The sequence below is a fragment of the Falco punctatus genome (genome assembly GCF_963210335.1).
Source record: "Falco punctatus genome assembly, chromosome: 1".
NCBI classification, from domain to species: Eukaryota; Metazoa; Chordata; class Aves; order Falconiformes; family Falconidae; genus Falco; species Falco punctatus.
In genome coordinates, this window is record NC_137580.1 from 1,094,295 (window position 1) to 1,118,458 (window position 24,164).

Consider the following 24,164-nt stretch of genomic DNA (forward strand, 5'->3'; position numbering starts at 1 on the left):
TCTGAACTAGGTGTATTGCAGGCCCCTCTGCTCCCGCTCACCCCAAATCACTAAACTTCTGAGAGTGATAATATCCTAACTCAGTCACACACCTCGATGACATTCTATATAAACAGAGAAGAGTACAACTTCAAATACCATTGATCCAGGAGGAGTCCTGAAACACTGGTTAACATGAACTGACATGCCTCAGCTCTGCAAGCGTGTAGGAGTAGCTACTACATTTTAGAAAGAAAAAAAAGGAAAAAAGTGGGAGAACAGGCAAAGACCGAGACCTTAATTCTCAGGATAGAGATGTAGAGAAAATATATTATTTGTATTCTATCTTACATGTATTTTATCTCTTCTTTCTAACACATGCCTGTGCATTAGGGCATAATCCAGCCTTGAATTCATATTAGATCCCAAGTGTTACTGCCCTAAACCCAGAGATTATGCTCTTAGGCTTCAGTAATGCATAAGAAAGTCATTACTATATTTCTGTTAAAATGAGCAAGTAGCTAAGTACGTGCACACATGCAGATCTGCCACTGTGACAAGAAAGTACATTTCCAAGTTTTGGCTTTAATGCAGTTTTACTGGCGTTCAAACCTGTAACTAAAAATGTTAAAGAAAAATAGCAAGTTGAAACGAAATTGGGAAATATAGTACAAATTAAAAAGCCCCACTGGGATTCTGAAAAGCAACCAGGCACCCACCAGGAACATGCAAATCTAGAAGCACTCAGCTTGGTTTTTTTTCTTCTATTTTATTGTAAAAACCCATAGATTTTAAACTTACAGACAGTACTTGGCAGCAGAGGAGGCCTGTATGTATTCTGATGTAGTGCTGCTCTGTCTTAACTGTTGTGGTTTAACCCCAGCCAGCAACTAAATACCACGCAGCCACTTGCTGACTCCCCCCCAGCCTGGTGGGATGGGGAGAATTGGGAAAAGGTAGAACCCATGGGTTGAGGTGAGAACAGTTTAGTAATTTAAATAAAGCACCACCACCACCAACAGTGAATGTAATGAAGAGGAAAGGGAGAGAGAGGAATAAAACCCACCGCTCACCACCTGCTGACGGGTGCCCAGCCAGCCCCGAGCAGCGCTCAGCCCCTCCAAGCCGGTGATATCCCCCCCCGTGATATACTCAGCGTGACGTTCTATGGTCTAGAATATCCCTTGGGGAAGTCGAGCTCTGTCCCGGCTCTGCTCCCTCCCAGCTTCTCGTGCCCCCGCTCACCGGCAGAGCAGGGGAAACTGAAGCGCCCTTGACTTTGTATGGACAGTACTCAGCAACAACTACACCATCGGTGAATCATCAACATCATTCTCATACTAAATCCAAAACGCAGCACCATGCCAGCGACTGAGAAGAAAGTTAATTCTATCCTGGTGGAAACCAGGACACTTACCTTTCTTGAAGCGTGATTCCCTTACTCACAGCACAGCCAGCCTGTGAGCGCTGGTCAAAGTCCTGTATCTGTATGCTTACTTCCCTCTAACTACAGGTTCCTGGCTAAAATAAAGTCTTGCACTAGTAATTCTAACTGCTCTTAATCTGGAAGCACCGAGAAGCTGCCAACAGTGAGCATAATTTGACTTCACTAATGACTTCTGGCTTTTGATTTTTTTCTAATGTGTTAATTATGCAATTATTTAACTATTGATAGATTTATTTCCTAATATTTTTCTAATCCACTGTTTATGATTCATGTTTTGATGAACAAATTCAATAATTAGAATACAAATAGAACATAATCTGTGTTTGGTTGGAACATGTCAGAAAACATCCAGACTTCAACTGACTGAAAAGAGAGAGAAAACAACCTAACTTACACTTATGGGCATTTTACACTATTCACTTGCCGTATTAAAAATGTCTACAATTGATTCCAGTTCAGCTTGCAGTTATTGGTCCTTCCATGAAGCAACTGTTAGTCCATTATGTATGTTTTGTCTCCTAAATACTTATACATAATGAAATCATCACTCAGTCCTCTAAAATGAAGGGAAGGAGTTCTTCAAGTATTTTAGTAACAGTTGCTTCAGTGCCAGATTTCTTCTTTCTCATTCAAAATCACCAAACAAATCAATATGCTAATTCTGTGAACTGTCAATTAATCCCTTATTTCCCCTTCCCATTCTGTTTTATTTTTGCTTCTGGCATATGAAGATCTCCAAAAAGATCTGGAGTTAAAGATTCCCAGGCCTTTTTTTTCAACAACATTTTAAATAGGAAAATATTTAAGAGACAGAGATGCTGTGCACTCCTTATTTGAAAAAGTGTTTTTTTTAAAAAAAAGGTAATCAAGAACAGATAAAGAAGTTGATTTTAATGTTTCCTTCAAGCCTCAATTGCATTGCAGCTCTTTCCATGAAACAAACCCCACAAACAACATTATTCTTCATTTTAAAATCAGCTAGCCCCAGTTAATCCACTGGGTAAAAAGCTAATGTTACTAAAGTAACATTCCCTTCGTGTAAAACAGTACTAGCTCCTTTGCAAAATGCACTCTGCTACTACTACTGTGTCGTTCACCTATCTTAATTGTGAAAGCTTCCAGCAACATTTTAAATCTAATTATATAGGCTTGCTCATAATGCAAAAGAAAAGACAAGGTCTCATACTCACGGAGTTTGTGTTGCTGGCAAGGAACGTCTTATGATAGAATGAACTTGTCTGTAAACATCCAGCTTGGACATGCATCGGCAGGACGTGTGGTTGGCAAAGCTGACGGTTACCGGTTTGGGGCCGTGAGAGAGAGGCACTGTGATCTCAAACAACTAGAAAAGGGAAAGGAAAGGAAAGCATGTTTTTATAGATCAGCAACAGTGCAACTAAAAATAACATAAGGACATACAAAAAACCTATACGGAATTTAAGTTTTAGGTTTTTGTTCTCTGCCATCCTTCAGTGGCATAGTCAATTGTACCGCTAAAAAATCGTGATGTGCAAAATGAATACAATCGCTGTGGTACGGCAATTCATGTTTTTAGCGTTAAACCGTGTTACGTGCCTGTTTGCTTACTGTAACATTTAACATTCAAAGAGGAAAATGTACAAACAACACATTTTTCTAGACAAAATGACTTCAAATTGGCAGCCTTTTAAAAAAACCTAAACCGTAATATTTGGAAGGTGCTTCAAAAAGTTGGAAAACCAGAACAATTTTAAAAGGGGGTAAGCTACAGCCTAATACATCAGTTGCACAATTACAAAAACATTGTGTAAAACAGCAATACATTGGACTTAGATCAAAACATTTTTGGATGAACAAGTTTTGAACTGTAGCATGCTGTATTTTTGACTTTCCAGTATTTGTATCAACGCAAATTATATGGTTACCCTAACAGAATGCATCTTGAACTATTTTTTTCTCAAGATATTAAGAAATATCCACTATTAATAAAATAATCATGTATGCGAATGAATAAAATTCTAATTTTAGCAGGAAATTAGTTCAGCTGGTGGAAGAGAACAGCTTCAGTGATACCTTGCGGAAAAAGAGAACGTGATAACAGACAAACAGTGAGGCTCATTTCAGTATTTAATTCAGGACACCTACTTCATCAAATTAAGAAGGTTTCACTGTTGAAACACGGATTTCAATAGCCTCCTGAAAATTAGTTGGGACAAATACTTTAGGTCAAAGCCTTACAAACTCTTTTTTTTTTTTTTTATAGTATTTTTAATAGGATAATAGTGCACTGTTGCCTTTTAGGTACATAGTTGCTTTTCCAAATATATTTCTGCACCTTCTGGGGATTTCACTGCATTTAAAAACGTGGTCATTGGTTATTATTCCAGTTTCAGTTGATGAGAATGTATAACTAGATTTTATTTTTTTAGCTGAGATCTATTTGCAATGATTTTTTATAATCAATAACTTTATAGTATGGCATATAGGCAGCATGCAAATGTAATCAAAATACTGGTAATTTTAAATGATTGAGAGTATGAAGTACATTTACAAGATGTCCTGAAAAGAGTACCTTGGCACTGAAGTATGCAAGAGAGCCTGAGTACTAACAAGCACGCGGGTACAGCAGTATGGGATGTATTCACCAAGTACTCACAGGTAAAAGGGCACTTGTGCAGCCAACGATAAAGCTTGTACTATTAATAAACCTGAATCATAGAACTTACACCTGAATTGTATAAAGCATCATTAAGTCTGATAGGTATTACCTGTTTCACACAACAAATTTTGACATCATTTAGTGACTGCAACTTTAAAAAAGTCTAACACTCCGAATGTCATCGTACAAGAACTAAAACTGCAAAAGTATTATATTTGTATTAGATTCTGTTAACAGAAGATTACAATGCTATTATTTTTGCTGCAAAAGCACCACATCCCTTCCGTTAGTTTTAAATGTGCTTTTTTTCCCCCACTAGAGTCTAGAAATGCAAGCTGGTATGTATTTACTTATGTAGAAGGAAATCCAAACCAGAAAATTGTTTCCTTCATCTTTTAAATACTGATGAAAAAACTCTGTCTTTCTAGGGAGCTACCATGAAGAGCTTCTCTTGTTAGACAGACTTCCAGCCAAAGCATATTAGCACTTGGATTCTTGCTCCAGCTGCAAAGTAAGTAACACTTATTAAAATTTTGGTCTTGAGTCATTAGTAAGATAAGGGCACAAGTCCACGTCTAGTTTAAAGTTTGGTACCAATAAAATGAATGCCTATTTCTCACCAGACATACCTCCAGGGTTTTGACAAAGTTCAACACAGACTTCTGGAAAGAGACTTTCTGATCAACTTTTTATTATATTTACAATCCCTTTTGGCATCCAAAACCAATATTTACCCTTATCTATTATAAAAGTGCCTTTAAATTAATCACAAAAGGAATTCCTACCAAGATGCCTCGTCCAAATAGAGCAATAATCATAACCCAGAGATATAATTCTCATACTGATGTAATGTTGCTTTATGTACTTACTAATTTATTTTAAAAATAGGCACCTACGTGAAGGCCATCATAGGTTTTGTTATAATGCACAAATGAGGAAATTAGAAAGGATGAAGGTGGTGGTGTAGATGTAGACAGAGAGGACTGTGTTTATGAAAAATAGCTTTCATTTCTGCATACAGTACACATTTGAGAAAATACATGCTGAGTTCTTTGGGCTTCTGTTTTTTAAATACTGATCTTTAATCAAATGACAAAACATCTATATATGCGAGAGTACCTTTTTTTTAAACAATTTGTGTTTTCAGAAGGACAGCACAACAGGTTTGGACCTCTAAAAATCTGGATAGCTAAGAATCTACAGATGCAAAAGCCTTTACTATACTAAATATAAGAAAACTGATTCTTAAAAGACATTTATGAATTGAGAGGCAGAAGAAAGAGTATGGACTTAATTACAATACTACACATGTAAACAGAATCTTGTTCTCTCTGCTTTCTTATCACAGTATGAACTTCTTTTTCCAAAGGTGAAGTAAAAACCCACTATAGGGAGAACTGATAAAACTTTGAAACTGAAGACGCATGATTCTTTGCATGGACTGAACTTCAGGTGACTAGAAAAAAGGGCATGTTCTGTTCTTCCTCTGTTCTTGGAGATCGGTTTGCCACGCTGCAAAGCACAGCAGACTCCAGACTCCTGGAGACGGCAGTGTAGGACTATTGCTACAATTCCAAACCAGCTAAAAGAGGTCCCTGGCAGGCTAACTGTCCTCCTGTTTGGCATCCCGAGTGCACCGAGAGAGATTTCACTGGAACACCTGAGACATACCAATCATGAGTGGAAATGATGGTGAACATTGTCTTAATCTACATTTATCCTTCCATCTAAACTACGAAAGGTTATCAGTTTAGAGGTAAGTATTGCTAACAACTATTCCCATAAACATTTCAGTGGTGCAATGCAAAACACCCCTAGTTAAACAATGTAAAGGTAGACTAGCTTCCTTAACTTCACTGAATCTCCTTCAGTTTGTTCAACTAAATTCTCTTAACAGCAATGTATTTTACATCACCTAATAGTAGCTACTGTTCATATATAAAGTAAAAAACTTAAGACAACTATTTATATTAGATACTGTATTATATTATATTTGGTATTACACTTCTAGTCCTCACTTTTGGCAAGTGCTTAAGATGATACACCAACTAGCATTTTGAAGAACATAAACCAGATCTATTTTTCATTAACGGGACTGATGGATGTGAAATACTGGGGCTGGAAATACTGATTTGTTCTTTCTTCACTTTTCTGCAAACGCTATCAGGATACTATATTCTGATGCATACTGAAAAATGAGGTATTTATTCTTATCTTCTGATAATGAAACTGTATCAAGAAGAGATTTCACAAGAAATACATTCTTGAAAAGTATTCTGTTACAGAAAACGCATTTAATACTCAGAATAATTCAGTTTAAACAATCTCTGGCATTTTAAAGAAGACCCACTCTAAAACAAAAATGTATATTCTGCTCTCAGCTGTGATAGCAGCATCTCTAAATCCAATGAAGCTGCTTAAGTGTGAGTAAACTCTCAATATACATAAGCTGGGTTTGAATTATCATCTTAATAAATCACTTCAAATTAGGTAAGATCGGACATTGTGTAATGCTTTCTGGTTTTGCTAACATCTCGTAATTTATTTCTTTCTCATCTTCATCCACCAGAACAATAAGTTCAACACCTATTGTCACTACAGGGCATGCTGGGCAACACGTCACAGCCAAATGTCAGTATCTAGAAAGGATATTTCTACGAGAAATGCACCGTAACAACAGTGTATAAGGCTGGTTCTTGACTCCCTTCTTTGCTGGCAACACTACTGGTTGTGGCTGCTATTGCTGGTACCCATATTGCCCAAATGGGTACCTCTTCTTGGAGATCTGATGGCTTATATTTCTGTCTGACTTCTCACTTGGTAAAGGATTGGTTTTACAGTATTCTTAGAGGCCCAAATCTTCTCTTCCTTCCCAACTTCATATCATAGTAAAAATTGGATTAATTCACACTACAGGCAATAGGTAAAAGACATATCCTTCAGGTCTGTTCTTCAGGGACCAATGCCTAAACCCAGACATTTAGGACTAAAGACTACAAAAAATGAGGTTCAGTCCCTAGAACATGAGATCTGACAGCAGTAGCGATTAGAGCAGTGTTTTCAAAGCATTTATTGCTTGCAGTTTTCAGAAAAAAAATTATAATTATAGCACATTAAACAGCAAATCAAAGTACATTACGTAAGTATTGCTAGAGTTGGATGCAAATACAAGTTAAAAGAAAAATATTAGACTCAACTTGCCCATGTTGTCCTGCACGTTTGTGCTACTAACGCCGCATTGTCAAGAAAGCAGTGGAAAATACCCACTGAAGCAGTATGCGATAGCACAGCTATGGAGCATTACATACAACAAAACAAAACAAATTAAATCACACAAAATCGCAGTCAAAGCTCTGACCTCTTCCACAGAAGCTAGTATCATAAACATGTATCAGTAACATACTGTTAATCTTAGTGTGTAACACATACTAATGGAAGCTCTACATAACTGAAGAACAGTTGAAAACCATACGTAGTTAACGAATTTCACAAGAACCGAATACATGCCATTCAGCCAAGTCCAAGGCTGTTTTGTCACTGAAAGCCTCATGGCAGGTCTTCCAGTCTTTCTTGTATTTTCTAATATTTCTCTTCAAAAGTACTGTGCTCAGCCCTTGTGTCCTAAGGTCTTCACCTCTGTGCCAACCTCCTCTCATTTCAGCCCACCCAAAATTTCCCTTTCAGCCAGCCCATGGAGCTTGATTTCCCTTCCCTCTTTTTGGGTTCCTTAGCATAACTTTTAGTGTTCTGGCACACATACATCTTGGCTCAGCTGCTTTTGGAACAACCAGGTTCATTCCTTCCCAACAAAAGGTGGGTCTACCAATGACAGATTCTCCCTAGATGATGGGATTTAGGTTCCTAGATCTGAAACTGCATCAGATTTTTTGTTCAGCTCCAGGTTATAAAGTGTTCTAGTTACGAAGAAAGCCAAGTCTCCTAACAATTCCATTTGCCTCCTAGCTCTTTCTTTTTTCTTTTTTTTAACACTTAAATGTATGCAGATTGTCTCAAAGACAACGAAACACACATTCATAATACAAGCAAACAAATATCGTATCCTTTACCTAAAACAAGGAAACATGAACTTTTTTTTAGATCAAAAAAACCCATCATTTTTTGTTTTTACTGATAAAGCCATATGCACTTTTTCTTACTCCGGTCTAAGAAAAAGCAGAACCACCACTTTTGCTGAGGTTTTGAAGCAAAAAACTAAAAGCAAACCCAGCACATCTGGCAGAAAAATGTCAACCTCTATTGTTAAAGAATAGCGAAGTTAGGCTAAGGATGCCAATACAGTTTATAACGGAGTATGATGGATAATCTTAATATTAGGCTACTTAAGCTAGAGTTGTTTACCGTGGAACAAGATTATGCGTGACTATAAATGGTTTTTTCCCCATTCATCTCTGTCATGAAAAAGCTCTAGAGAAATGTATAGTAAATGACTTAAATAGAAACTGTGCTAAAACTCTGACAGTAATTGGTACTATATGGATTTTAAAAAAGAACTTTGGTTGCAAGACATTTTTTGTTATTATTATTTGAGGATATGTATTTTCTGTAGTTCCCATTGACAATTACCAAGATGACTTGATAACTGTCTTTCAACCTAGCATAACTTGAAATGTTCATTTTCAAAAATGAAGGAAGGTAATTTTTCTTCATACATTTGGATTACACTATCTGTAGTAAGGTATATTCTAGGCTTAATACTTTACTTTCATTCCACTGCACCAGAAAAAATTAAAAGGCAGCATATCCTATGGTCAGCTGACCTGAACGTCAGCTTCATATACTTCTATTTTCTGCCTTCCAGTAGAGACAGGTAAATAATTAAAGAACTTTTCAGACTAATACAAAGGTAAGTGAATAATTAGATCACTTTTACAATCCTGTGTGCAACTACAAACAATTTTTCCCCTGAATTTTCATTCTTTTACATGTCATTTTTTTAAATCCTTGAAGATCGGTGCATATGCTCTTTACTCCTCAAGTGAGAAGCACAGCAAGAGTACACCAGGCAAAGGTGTCTCTGAATTGTTCTCCCTAACCAGACCTGGCCTTTGGCACTCCAAAACCTGCAATTACTATGAAGCCAAGTGCACCAGTCCCCCTTCTTCCCATCCTTGTTATTTCTTCAGTTGTCCTTGCAAGAGCTTCCAGGGCAGACCTGTGTGCTCCATCCCACAACAGCCCTGTAGCGGCTTCTTTTCAGTTCCCGAACGGGCCACGCTCTTCTGTCGGCCATTTTTAAAGCCGCGGTGGAGAACTGAAATGAGGGTGGGACCAGAGTCTGGTCCGTGACCTAGAGCTCACCATGATTTTAATATTAATTTTTTAAAAAATTATATCTAACAGCAGACAGGAATCTCTGCATGCTTGACCAAAACTGCTATCAGAATTCCGGAAAAAAAATATTCTCATCTATTCCTCCTCAATGATCCTTAGAAAGGCATGTATTGTTGATTCACTGCATTGATAGCTCCTTCTTCAGACTAGAAGGACTTCATACCATACTTTCCAGAAGAACTGTTGATTTTTATACTTAGTATTTCTTTGCTTCAGCAGCTAAAATAAATTGTTCAGCACTATTGTCATATGCGCCAATATCCATTGTATCAGCACAAATACAATTACTATGATGATCAATGACTTCCAAAATATAAAATAATCAAAACAGTTACTTTCGTATCAGACGAGGGAAGCTTATCATTCTAGAAACTTTTCAAATATAGGATTTATGTATGATTTTCCCCCCAGATTTACAGGAACTACTCTATGTTTGTCCGATAGACTGTGGTTTATTTTGGCAAGTTTCCCTTAAACTGGTTGACTCTCGGTTTCCATCACTTGTGATCTTTGCACTGCCTAAAGTGTCAGTAAGGCTGGCCAAGTATAACCAGTGTAACAAAGCACAATGTATCTAGAGAGATTTTTAAGCTAAGGATACCAGACTGGAAAGAATGAACAGAAGCTATCAGAAAAATGGTACACAATCGTTATTTATTTCACTAACTTTTTTTAAAAAACAGTATTTCAAGGCTTATGTGTGATACAACAACAGGTAACTTACGTGATATAATACATTTCATATCTGTTTGATATGCTCGGGTTCCTTATTTTATCTTTTTATATTTGAATCACTTTATTCCTCCCAGAAATTCTAATAAAAAACATTTGGAAATTATACTGCTGTATCTCCCACTATTAATAGTACCTACTATATCATTACAATCATCAGCCTAACAGAAAAATGCATGGGAAAAGGCGTAAGTGGTAAAGTTCAAAACAACTGAAAATTCTTATGACATATGCATCTCCAAACTGTGTAAAGGAACACCATGTACATCTCAAATATGGCAAGCAATTTTAAGCTGTTAACTTCTTTCCTGTGAGAAAAGCTCCCCTACATCTAATTTGAAACTGCTTGGAAAGATGTTTTCCCTTGAGGGACTTTTACTGTGACCATGAAACAAGAAGATTTAGGACCTTTCTATCAAATGATCTGAAAGAAGCCAAAAAACTGTCCACCCTGCCAGCCAAGAGGAAGACTGGAATGAGCTGGCTCTTTGACATCTGCTCACTGCTGCCCTTCAACCTATACGCAAGTACCTATAGGTGCGGCATAAAAAATGTACAGCTGAGGGACAGGCTGTTGTTGCACCAGGTAGGTCCAAACCTTTTTAACTGCTGTTGAACTAGCTGTGCCATGTGAAAAAGAACAGTTGTTTGATTAATAACAATTAGAGAAATAAACAACACAACCACACCACGAAACGAAAAACCAACCAACCACCTTCCCCACAGACCTTAAACAAGCCGCCACCTGCAAAGTTGGGCTATTGCAGTGTCACAGGTAAAGGAAGAAAAAGATCTACTGCATTTTATGAATTAGCCTAGGGGGTTCTCAAACCTCGTACTATAGCTTAATTAAGAAATGGTCTCATGTCCTCATCATGTATAAACACCCCTTAGCAACTACTGGAATGATCTTTGTGGAAAAAATGGCATTAAAAGCAAAGCGGGATACTTTTCTGTTTTTCTCTTAATAAAGTTAAGTGGCTAGAAAGGGGGAACACAGCCCAAACTACAGAACTATTGACCTCTCTCTGAACCACCACAGTGTTCCACAAGCCAATCTGGGAACATCTGACCTAGTCCATTCTCCTGGCGATCAATTATTTGCTCCCCATAAAAATAATTACTATGCTTAGCTCTTTTCTTTTTGATTAATTTTGATGAAAGCTGATATCAACTTTCTTTAATGTCTGGAACCGATGCTAGAGCTTGCCCTCACAGTAAGACCTCCAGCTGAAAAGTTAATTTCCCATTAAGACTTCTTCTGCAGGCTGAAGAGCATGAAGTTATCTTTTGGAATTTACACACCAAAAACAAAACTACAAAAATGGTGAGATGAAAAAACAGAAGATGCCTAGTTACTAACCATTTGTTCTGATTTCATTCAGGAAACAAAAGGAAAACAGTAGTGAAAATAGGTGTGTAGGGTACCTGAATTCCACAGAAGGGTCTTGAATCCAATACTTTTTTCTTCCTAATTCTCATCTGATATAGGGTAAGCTGTGGTCACATAACTTTAAAAAGATTTGAGATGATGACAGATGAAGAGATATAGCTATAGCTCTCTTCCTTTATTAAGGGTTTTTTTAAAACTGCATTCTGTCAAGGACCAGATAAAACTGGAAAGCAGAAGCAAGACAGAAAACTCAGAGATTAAATTGCTTGCTTTTACAGTATAAGTAAGAAAACAAAACAATGTTGTTGCCTCTTTCTTCTTTCTGACAAGTCCTTTAACATTTTCTTTTTCAGAATCTCTCCAATCTTTAACTACTTCTATATCATATCACCAATGACATCAAGAACTTAAAAAAGAAACTCAGCACTAAACATTTCCTACTAGCAAAAATAAATTACTTCACTCAATAGATAAGAACAGAAAGATGAATAGAAAGGGATTATTTACCCCAAACTGATATGGTGCTCAAAGACCAGGAAATCTGTGCTAAGTGGAACAACTCTCTCTGTAACTAGATCATTCCAATAAGCTGAACTTCATAAATCCATGAAAAAAAAAAAAAAGTCCTATTTCTTGGTTTATAACATGAAAATTATATTTGCATCTTTCAAGCAAATGGAATTAGGACAGCTGTTTGTGGGAATAGCTATGGGCCTGAACGAAATCAGCGTTGTAGTTTTCCTTGTTCAAGCTATTTTGAGTTAGCATTATTCCTGCTTTGTGTGGCTGTCTACCACTAGCTTAAATTTAGGATTGAAAATTCTTGCTAGAATACGCCACTTCAGACAGACAGATTTGGTGAGAAATGAGGACAAAAAAATTATTTTATAAAAAAAAAAGCTGGTTTTTTTCTGGTTTTTTTATGTTCCCTTTTTGGCCTCAAGAAGGCTCAGAGCACTAAGAAGTTTCGCAATAAAGTAGTGACATTTCCAGGGGCTACAATCTCATAGTTAGCTATGCAGTTGTGTATCTTCCTTATTAATATGTACTGCATCTTCAGCTCGATGAATCTAGTTGAAAAAGGAAGCAAGATTTACACTAAAATTAGTTTTCTTCAAAGTATCAGAAAGATGAGGTAAAAGGCCCACGACCAACAAAACTCCTACCAAATACCGTAACAAAAGCAAACTATCCTAGCAAACATTCTGAAGCATGATTATTTTTATGTGATTTTTCAGAGAAATGTTGTTTTAAGACAACTGTGATAACTGTGATAGCTACTTGAAACAGAATAATGCATGTATGCTCATCCTTTAAAGGCAGCCCACAGGCTCAATGCTTAATCTCTGCACACTCCTACCTGATCACTAGCCCTGAACTTGAATAAAATCTGCACATATACCTGAGGAAGGTGCACTAAAACAAAAAGAACAGGTATGTTACACTAATATCTCTTAATATAGTAAATTTGGGTTCCTAAAAGGTTTATTTGCAACATGCATTGTGTCTGCACACGTCCTAAAGCAGTCTTCACTAATAAAATTAAAGGTTAGTTTTCCAGATTGCTTGCCTCATACAGCAGGCAAATGGTAGATGTAAAAAAAAAAGGACAGAATTATGTTTCATGGATAATCTCAAAACTGAGAACAAGGCATCATAATTTTTTTATTCCCCTGCTCCCCACCCCCCCCACCCCCCGGAGAGGGAGAGGAGAGGGAGAGGAGAGGGAGAGGAGAGGGAGAGGAGAGGGAGAGGAGAGGGAGAGGAGAGGGAGAGGAGAGGGAGAGGAGAGGGAAAGGAGAGAAGAGAATATATTTGGGGGAAAAGAGAACACTTTCTTCTGGGCAGCAGTCTCTTCAGCTGTTTTTCCTATGTATTCTGGAATTGATTCTTTTCCTTCCGTGTAGTAAGTAAGAAGGTTTAAAATATGCATGATCACAAATGGATTTGCAAGGAGCACTTGGACTGTAGTAAGAGTGAGAACTTACTGTCTTGCTGATGTAATTTGTGCTGACATTCATACACTGGAGTCCTTCGCTATTGCAGCAACCTCCACATCTGTAGATGGATACACATGGGGGTTTAAAGAAGGTGTTTGTAGTTGCTCCAAACTCTTTTCCCACATCCACACACACTTCACGTGGCATGCACTGAGTTTTTCTCCATTCAGTATCAATACCTGCCAAGTTACAGGGAATTTCATGTGTTATAAAGTAACTGTTTAAAAACAATACTTTCCTGCAGTAAATTAGTAGGATTTTTTTTTTTTTTTGATTTAGAACCGAAAATGTAATTGCTAGTCACACCTTTTATTCAGTACACATCTCTCTATGTTAACTTCTAATTATTTTTTCTTCTTCATAGGGATGCGGCATATTGTCATGGAGCAGAAGGAAAGTCACAGCAGAGCTACAAGGGGAACCTAAAAAGATTGGGTAGATCATATGACATAGAATCATGGAATTATAGAATAGTTTGGATTGGAAGAAACTTTTAAAGGCCATCTAGTCCAACCCCCCTGCAATAAGCAGGGACACCTTCAACTAGATCAGGTTGCTTGGAGCCCCATCCAACCTGACCTTGAATGTTTCCAGGGACGGGGCACCTGCCACCTCTCTGGGCGACATGTTCCAGTGTTTCACCACCCTCATTATGAAAAATCTCTTCTTTATTATCCCTTGTCCTATCACAAGTCCCTACTAAGAAGTTTCTCCCCATCTTTCTCATAAGTCCCCTCTAAGTACTGAAAGGCTGCAATAGAGTTTCTCCAGAGCCTTCCCTTCTCCAGGCTGAACAACCCCGACTCTCTTGGCTGTTCCTCACAGGACAGGTGCTCCACCCCTCTGATCACTTTTGTGGCCTCCTCTGGACCCACTCCAACAGATCCATGTCTTTCCTGTGCTGAGGGCTCCAGAGCTGGACGCAGCGCTCCAGGTGGGGTCCCACCAGAGCCGAGCAAAGGGGCAGAATCACCTCCCTCAACCTGCTGGCCAGCAGCTACAGCTGTACATCTCCCTCCTGCTATGGCTGGGGTGAGTCTCACCATGAGTGAAGCCTGAAGTACTGCACATCTCCCCCAGGTAAGCATAGCTGGTCCCACACAGCACTTCACTTGGATACTATATATTAGAAACATTAAATTCTATACTTACACACTTAACGTGAAATTAATTTGAACACGTTTACTTTTTAAACTCAAAGAGTATAATTCAAAGCAAAAGATTATTATTTAGCTGTTCTATACACCATAGGAATTAATCTGAAAGGCAATATTTGTGCCCTGCCCAGGTTACCTATGCAAATTTGGGCAAACATTTTACACCATGTTATACAGACTTTTACCAGATACAACCTTATACTAAACAGCCGTGGAACTTGCAGCTATACAATAAAGGCCTCTTCATTCTCTCTTGGCAACAGTTTTTGTTAGGCTATTCAGCAAAAATGGAAATTTCTCCTCACGTGTACCTTAATGTCTCCATTAAAATACATGATTTCCAATATCATGTCAAAAAAACACACCTCCTGCTATAAATCCTGTGTTTGCCTGCAAGCACTTGCTTAAACTGTAAGCTAATATATTTTTATCTAGGCCATCTAAATCACTAAAGGGTATTGACATATTTGTCTGAAAGCTGGTTTTTTTCTGGTTTGAGCATAACAACGTGACAACTGTTCTCATGTTACAGGAAAAAGCTACAGGTGGATTATTTAGCATCCTAAAGCAATAATGCATGAGAGAAGAAGGCACTACCAGCCGTGACGTGATTGCAGAAAACAAGCAGAAACAGTTCCATGAATCCAACTGTCAGTGCCCTCTTTCCTTTCTCAAAATTGTTACAGCCTCTGCAAAGCAAGATTGCTTATACCTGAAGACAAACACTTAACTTCCTCTACCCATTGAGCCGAGAAGCAGTCTGTAGAAGCACCTCTCTTACAATGGATGTACCAAAAATATGTCTGCAGAGCAATTTATTTCATTAGGGAAGGCTGATTTTCAAGTATTTTAGATTATAGACATGGCATCAAATCAAACTGCAGAGGTTGGTTTCCTGACAATGCTTAGGTTTTAAAATATTTTTGACACAACTGAGAAGCCTTCAGATTTTGATTCATTGCGTGTTAGAATGTGTTTTGCGTCCTGTACTTACTTTTCAGGATCTCTGCATTATAGTGTGCTGCAGCAAATTTCAGGGAATCATCTGATCTTGTGTCAAAGCTGGAGTGTCCCCTGTTGTGTTGCCAACCTCCTTTCCTCAACTGACATTTGAACATTTTCCAGTATTCTGGGTAAAGTACCGTCATGAGTTCATCCACACTGGACACAGACCGCAACTGCTCTTCCAGGTCTTTGCTTGCATGAGCCTGTCAAAGTAACACGCAAGATTAATTACTTTCTCTACTACACAAAGTTTGCTGGAAACTAGCCTGAAAAACAATGCATACAGTGTAAAATGAAGTTGTACTCGAAGGGGTCCTCATTAGAAAAACCGCTTCTGTAGGTCCGTGCCAACAGTACTATGTTGACAAATACTGAAATGTTTTGCTTCTGCCACTAACTCTTCACCATACCTGTAGTTCAAAACATCTCAGCGAGAAAGGAGCTATAGAATTAAGCCTATACAAGTAGAGTTTGCAGATTAAGAAAAAAAAAAAAAGCGTTTTTATCCTGGAAATAAAAGTTTTCATGATAAAATTCTCATTGCTTAAACACCAAAATATTTAAATGATGATCATGTTACATGTCACATACTTGTAAAGTAACACCAGATTTTTCCCTGTTTCCCTTAGTCCAGGAAAATCAGAACACCCAGAAATTCAAAACATGTTACATTAGAAAAAAAAGAGGAAAATAATTCATGTTACTTTGTGTCTTTTTAGGTAAAATCTTAATAAACAAATTCTATTAAAGACCACTAATCCTTGAACCAGTAGGAGTCAAGCACTTTGGTACCTTTAGGAATCTGAACTGCCCACCCCCTCACTGCTGAGAGTTTCAACTGAAACCCTTCAGGGCTCTAAGCACTACCTCCTTGTCCCAAGAGCGACTCAGATCCTGTAATCTCCCTTTCTTATTTGCTGGCTTTTACACAAACTCATTGCATTTTCCTAAAAGACTACGGCTTCAATTTACATTCCAATTTCTCACTCACCTGCAAGATTCCTCTATCCTTTCAGACGAAACATCACATTGCAAAGGCTTGCTGTTATTCCTGCCCACCCCTCTCATCCATGAATTGCTGACTTCTCAAAGGGAAGGGCAGCAAGAAGCAAAGTCCTGAAGACCCTTCAGCCACCTTCTCAGCCTACACGGCCCTTAGATGGCAGTGTGAGACACGAAATACAGAGGTTCACTTTTTATAAAGTGTGTAGCAAAAGGCTGCAGACTCTGTACAGTTTACTACAGAACCGCTGCTCTCATCCAAGAAACACCAGGCTGCAACAGTGTAAAGAGCATCTAAAACCAGAGACCTGAAACTATAGTAATTGAAATTTAGGAGTTCTTGTCAAACGCCGCTACTAACAAAAAAAGAAGCTATTTCAATTCAGTGATTTTGAATGTTACGCAAGTAAACCCCCCGTCCTGAGCGAGCTCAGCTGACTCTCAGGCGCGCCTTGTCTCACAAACCACGAGAAGGGCACACAACGGCACGTGCTGTCGGATCCCCCTCCTCGGCAGGTGTCACTTACAGAGAAATGCCGCGGGGTCAGGCAGATTCACAGAACTCGTTTCCGTAAATACAGTGAAATACAGAAGGCAATTTACACAGATTTCAACACCATTTTACATGTCAAGGCATTATGAAGTTAAACAAAAATGTTTTCACTACTACTACAGTAACAGACCACTCTGTGCTCGGAGACTTCATTCATCAAACGATCAGCCTCAGACACGCGCTCATTCAGGACTTCACCTCCTTCCTTACCTCCATAGAAAGGGTCATCTCCAACCCAAGCCACCCGGCAAGCAGTATTGGGGCCTTGCCTTCAAATTCGTTGGCATCACGAGGCTTATCTCGCTCCCCACCACCCCTGGTCTCCTTGCAGGACACCACACAGGTTCCCAACCAGCAGGTCACGGACGAAAAGCCAAGCCGAACGAACCCCTAGGCCGCTGCCTCCTCGCTTCTGTCTCCCCCGAGGGGTGAAAAGAGCAGGGTTTGAGAAACCTGATTCCTGCCAGACAGTTTTCCTGAGGGTGCTGCAGCACGTGCCCCTTAATTAACGGGGAACAGCTCAGGGCAGCAGTGCCGTAAACGCCAGCGTCGCGGATGCATGCCTGCCACGCGATGGGAATACACCTGGCACGGGAGGTCACCGCACGGAGGCAACACGCATAGCCTGTCACAAGGCTGGACACCAGTCCATTAGGTAAAAGCCTCAAGAATGGAAACTACGTCATCTAGTAACTGATCCTAAGAGGTTCTAGCAGTTCACGGGGGTTATACGGGAAAAAAATCCAACCAAAGGTTCACCAGCCTTTGATGAATCCCTTAAAAGCCTGTGCAGCCACTGTAGACAAAACGTTGGCTATTGCTGTTTCAGATATTCAAGGTACAGGCCTAGATCATCAGAAAAATAAGTACTGAAACTCAAAATTACCTAGCTGATAAGAAGCCAGGGGTATGCAGTTGGAAAGAGGTTATATTTGTTAGAAATAAGGTGTGTTGATGACAGCCTCTTTGATCAGGGTATATATGTATCTCCATCTGGACAGAAAATTCGGTACACATGTATAAAGCATGTATGAACAAAAGTCAAAACATGAATAAATTAGTGGCTTTAACAAAGTATTGTATAAAATTTAATAAATTAATGTTTTCAACTGCATTTCTTCCTGGCTATTCCATGAGCCGGAGTGCCATGTGCCTACAACACAAACTGCTCACTTAACAGGAACTAAAGGAAAACAATTTCTGGAGCAGATATATAAAAACAGTTTTATTAAAAATCCAAATCATTATTGCATCTGAATTATTTTGTGCTTAGTTTAATAAAACCATTTGCTTATAAAGATGGCTTCAACTCAAATTTACAAATACACTGTGGACAACCAACTTGACCGTTAGAGGGCTTTTGTTCTCTCCCCTCTGCCAATTCAGCAAGAAATGGAGAAAGAAATCCATACATGTATAGTAAATAAAGTACACACAGTGCCCAGAGTTAGGAAAAAAAAGGAATAGAAAAAAATATGTTGATTTTTCCAGTAAGTTACCAGTATTACCTTGACACACAGTTCAGTGATCTCCTCTTGGTATATTCATTGTAAGTCTGTATTTTTTTAACTGCAGCAAATTCTTCATCTCTATCAGACTATTTAAAAGAACATGTGTAAGGAGCTGGTGGAGTGATTTAGTTTTCTACAACAGTCAACATTTATTGTTGACATGAACTTCAAATGAAATCTTAAATTCTGGTTGATTAGAAGAGTGTGTCTGTATACAGTAAAAACATCAGATCATTAAGGACTGGTAAAAAGAGTTTCTAAATTTTTAAGAGAGGAATGCAACTGCTTCCGTAAAAGTAACAGTTGTCTGGCAACATTCTTGACTTCGTGCAAATTTTGGTTAATTTCACAGAAATATACTGTCTCAGTCCCTACCTTTTATTCCAAATTCTTTGCTCTTTCTTAGTTGTGCACTGTCTTTTAGTGTAGGCAACTGAAAAAAAATTAAAAACTCAAAACGGCTTTGCAACGGAAACCCAGACTTCAACACATACTTAGAATTTATGGCAAGACACCAATAAAGTAACATTAAAAAAAAGTACTACAAATCAGAGGAGCTCTAATTTTTCATTAATCTTATGCAAGCCCAGATTAGTGAAGTTTAGAGAGGGTCTGTAGATGCAATTACTTTCAATTCCTAAATGTAATTTTAAGTTTAAAAAATAATGTTAAAAAATTGTTCTACTGTCTGAAAGTAATATAACATTAACAAAGGTTGTGATAAGAGAAATTCTACAACTTTTAGGACCAAAGTGAGCTTTTTGCTAATGCAAACAGTCCACTGGTTTTCATGTAATCAGTTGCAGCGTGCTCCACATGAAATCCTGACCCAATTATTTAACGTCTTACTGGCAAGACATTCTGGGATCTATATTCTGCATCGAGAATGACGCAGGAAACAGTGCCATCAGTGCTTGTAGAGGAAGGAGTTTTCTCTGCCCCACATTTTTGATTATCTTTGCTGGGTCCTTATCTTTGCTGGGTCTTGGGCCCTTTTTTTTTTTTTTTTTTTTTTATAATACCACAAAACAGTGTTTCTCTCTGTCCTTTCGTTGGCTATTCTACTATTATCGCCATTTTTACCTATTATCAGTGTTGTCTTGCATGATCACCTAAAATCACTAGAAGCTATATTCTAGACAAAGACATTGACTAGACCTTTGACTAGCCAATTTCTACAAGATGATGGATGATATTGAGCAAAGTAACAATTTAAAAATACAAGAATGAATGGAGAACACAGTAAAGACAAGTTGCTCCATTTCACTTCTTCCAGGTTATTTTCCAAGAAACAGGGGAAATGACAAATATATATATAAATAAAGCAGTAAAGCTTGATGACAAGAGCTTTCTTGCTATTATTTAACTTAGGAACATTTTTTTCCTATCAAGAGTATATTTTTGACAATGCTGCTTTCCACTACTTTATTTGTCCATTTTTTTCATAAAATTATAGCTTGCAAAGGGAGGGGCAGGATACCAAATGGGCTCTATATCCATTAACAAAATCAGATCTATATACATTATTTGTCTTCCACATGTCCCCAGTGTCTGCCTCCATTATTAATAACAAAGGTCAGAACACTTACTATTTGGCAGCATGCTTGACACATAATTGATGGTGCAATGTGCTATAACAGTACTTTACGAATCTGCTCCGACTACAGCTGTCAGCTCATTTCATTCTCAAGGATTTCGTTGACAATTTGTAATTGGAAAATGCTGTGTTTAAACTTTCTATTTTAATATGGTTATATTCTGTATTTATGGACTAAAATGTATTAAAAAATCAAAGAGTTAAATCTGAACATTGAAACAGTTTGCAGTTATTTCTATTTGCTTGCAAAAGAAGAGTTATGTATAAACACTTGCATAACATTTATTGCAATTTTCCTGTATTTCAGTGCTATTTTTTTGGAAGTTATGCCAGTAAATAAAAAAAAAATCCTAATTAAATATCTTTGCCATAGTTAAGAAGTAAATTCAAATTTTTTTGTTGTCTACAGTCACTCTAGACTAGCCTTGCTTCCGATCTCATATGCACCAACTTGTCACTAGTAAAATTCAATGACTGTCCACAGCTGCAAAATTCTAAGTTGCCATTCAACACAGCAACAAAACAGTGCCTTAGAGAAGTGAAATGGTAACAGTGAGCATAATTTTTAATTTGACATTACTTTATATAAGTAGTAAGACCACTGCAGTTAATTTGAACTAAATCAAAACATTGTGAGAACAGCAGAGAGATTAGCATCCATCTAACGAGCTCACAAAGCACATCAGACAAACCTAAAAAGTAAGAATGAAAGTATAAAATAAATAAAATGGTCTAAATTGTACTGTGCTTTAAGTGACCTCTATTTATTCTGGCATTTTACACAGCAAGAATAATGCCAGGCAAAGAAAAGAAATAAATGGGGATGGGGTGGGGTGGGATGACAGGAAGAGAATGTACAAAGCAGATAGGCAAGGAAAAGTAACTGAGATTGAGGAGAAAGCTGAAAGAGAAATCGTTAAAAATGAAGAAAAAGACACTGGCTGTGAAGATAAGTGCAACTTCTGTAATTTTAAGCTTCTGTATTACACACCACATGTTCTTCTTTTGTCCCCGACATTTTTGGAGATGAAGATGCATAAACTGCTAGAAGATCATCATAGGCTTGTATTATTTAATATTGCTCTCCTATTTATAGGTACAAGTATTTAAGCTGAGGTTAGGTTGTTTAAAATTTTCATTTTAAGAGAAGTTCAACTTTTATGCAAGTCAGCATTTGCCAGGTATGCATTATTTAGATGTTCTTAGAAAACGCTTAAAAACATATCTAAGATTATAGCTTTGCACAAAGGCACTTAATTAGGTCCTTCAGTAAAACATTTAGCTGCTGCTAAGGTTCTGAAACATGCTTCTTGGCTGGTGCTTAAACCCTCAAGTACCTGCATTCCTAAATGGTTCTCAACCTTCCCTAATAAAATTCCAGTACTTTCATGCATTCAGTGGGAATTACTTATAAAAATACCGTTTTTTGATCTGAATCTGATTTCCCTGGGAAGCAAAGGGAGAGGGAAAAACAATTCTAGTTGCTTTCTACAGCAACTGCCTGCTCTACTGCCTGGTTTCTTTAGAAGCTTGTCTTAGATGGCCAGTTCTCCTCGATTTTTATGAGCTTGGGCAATCAAGACACTGCTGCAGGTAACATGGTATCTGATACAATCAAAGACGGTAATGCCACAGTGCTGTGAGAGAAATCCGTATGATCTAGACACGCAAGCATGTGTGCGCAGAAACAGGAAAAGAAAAGGTGTCAAATACCATTCCTGACTGTGACGGAAAGCAGTTTTGAGAAAGAGGGTTGTTGGCTCCTTAGCCGGACCTCTTGAGTACCTACGACCTTCTCTGAAGCAATTTCACAACTAGATTATAGTAACAGGAAAGGTTTTGTTCTCATGAACTTCAGCCCGATCTTTGAAATTTGCATTGTTCCACAGCAGCAGCCTTCAACTTGTGTTCGCAGATCCCTGCAGACTGTTTCTAAGAATACAGCAAGTTGTAACTGCAAGATAAAACGCAAAAAATTAAGCCTGTTATCAATAGGCTTGATTCACTATTTAGGAGCTCACACTAGATGAGCCCACAAATTAAAGGTCAAAGGCTGCACGGCAGTCATGGAAATGTGTGGGATCCATTTGCTGACTAAGTGCAGCTGCATCTGGACTGTTTAATTGATTCAAAGACTCATACTGCAGCTTTCAGCTAGCATTACAAATAGATTGGGAATCAATAAGGATTTGGATTATTGCTGCTGAAAGGCTTACATCTGATTAAGTCTTGGAGACGTCAGGCAGTGCAATCTGTACCAGATGAGATTTGTGTGTTGTTTTCTTGGTCATCCGCAGTGATCAGTGGTGACAAATGCAAGGATCACCGTGCGCGACCAGATGCACAACCAGAAGAAAGGGGAAACCATTTGTAAGTAAAAAAAGATTTGTAAGGTGAAAATAAAGGACAACGTTGCTGGCTTATCAAGGGGGCTAACAAATACAGCAGCCCTCCAGAAAGGAGACAGCTAGCAGCGTGAGAACGCTACTGCCATCTGCAACGCAACCGCTGCAGCCAGCCAGGCTCTGGCGCCAATCGTGTGTCCCTCGACTATGACACATCTGGGCTGACGCCACGTGGCAGTTCTGTAGAATGTGATACATTATAAAAACAATATGTTCATTTTGAATACATTTACGTAACCTTTTAACGAACATTGAGGAAAGCGAACCATGCAATTCTGAAAGGAAAACTTAAGTACTTTGATCTCCAACTAAAAATTCTGGTTATTAGATCTTACTCTCAGAAAAAAGACAAAATGCCAGTTAAGCAAAGTTTTAAATGGTTTGAATATTGAATATTGCTGTTTTTTTAAAATAACCTGCAACCTTTTGCCTTCCTTCCAATAGTCAGACGTATTAAAACCAGTACACAAGAATAAACTACCAGGTCTTTGTAAGGTTGTTTATTTTCAGTTTTTACTGAGCTCTCACTGGTACCATCACAACTTTTATTAACAACTGTCATTAGCTTTGTCAGTAAAAGCAAACAAATACGGAGACAGTTTTTGAAGAAAACTGTTAACATGGTAACACTGCGATCACCTGTCATCGCTTCAGCAGCTGTAACACAGGCAGTGAGAATTAAAAAGCTTCTCAGTATCAAGTAGAGATACACTGAGGGGAAAGGTAAGGGACAACCCCTGCATTTTAACTTGAATGCCAGCCCATTCTGAGGTACTGCCTGAGCACCGCCTGTGCTATACAAAGCCATTAAAGCTCCTAATTAGCGAGGGAGAAGAGTTCTAGACATGTCACCAAGGGATGGGCTTCAAAAAGGCAATAGGTACAGTTGTAACGTAATGCTTTCCACTCTATGGGTCAACTGTACGTACAAAAAGGTTTCACTAAGATCTGCAACAAGAAATTGCACAGTCTTAAGGAAATTTCTGAGTTAAGCTGAGCACATTGGCTACAGCGCATGGTGCATTCTCCCTGTGATGACAGTATTTAGTTTTCAATTCAATGCTCTTGTTTATTCTTGAATTTTTAGCAATGCGTCCATTTACATGACAGAAGGATTACACGAACACATCACCTCTTATCATTGTTTAATTCCTCTCACTAATAAGCCCCTTTCATTTTCACCAAGTTTTTTAAAATCACTATTTGAAGCCCTGAGCAAATACAATTAATCTGCGGTCTAAATATTTACCAACAGGTCACAGAAACGTCTTGAATTAATTATACTTTTAAAACCGTTCTTAAAATAAATAATTTCAAAGGCCTTGAAACAAGATCAATTGAATTTCAAAGAAAAAGTTGAACTTCATTCCTAAACAAATGTCTTAATCTAACA

The 24,164-nt window shown here is 38.1% G+C and overlaps 1 protein-coding gene across 8 annotated transcripts in view; it reads right to left on the reverse strand.

The window, feature by feature from the left end:
• Positions 1-24,164, reverse strand: part of VEGFC (vascular endothelial growth factor C) — a 249,332-nt gene that overhangs the window by 18,263 nt on the left and 206,905 nt on the right. For all 8 annotated transcript variants that reach the window (XR_013930816.1, XR_013930817.1, XR_013930818.1 and 5 more), the window contains 3 exons: positions 15,693-15,906; positions 13,530-13,720; positions 2,617-2,768 (listed from right to left, as the gene is read on the reverse strand). Coding sequence is in view for 4 of the 8 variants with exons in the window: in XM_080405153.1 (XP_080261279.1) it covers positions 2,617-2,768; positions 13,530-13,720; positions 15,693-15,906 (557 nt within the window). In the remaining 4 variants the exon portion in view is untranslated. The remainder of the gene's footprint in view (positions 1-2,616; positions 2,769-13,529; positions 13,721-15,692; positions 15,907-24,164) is intronic.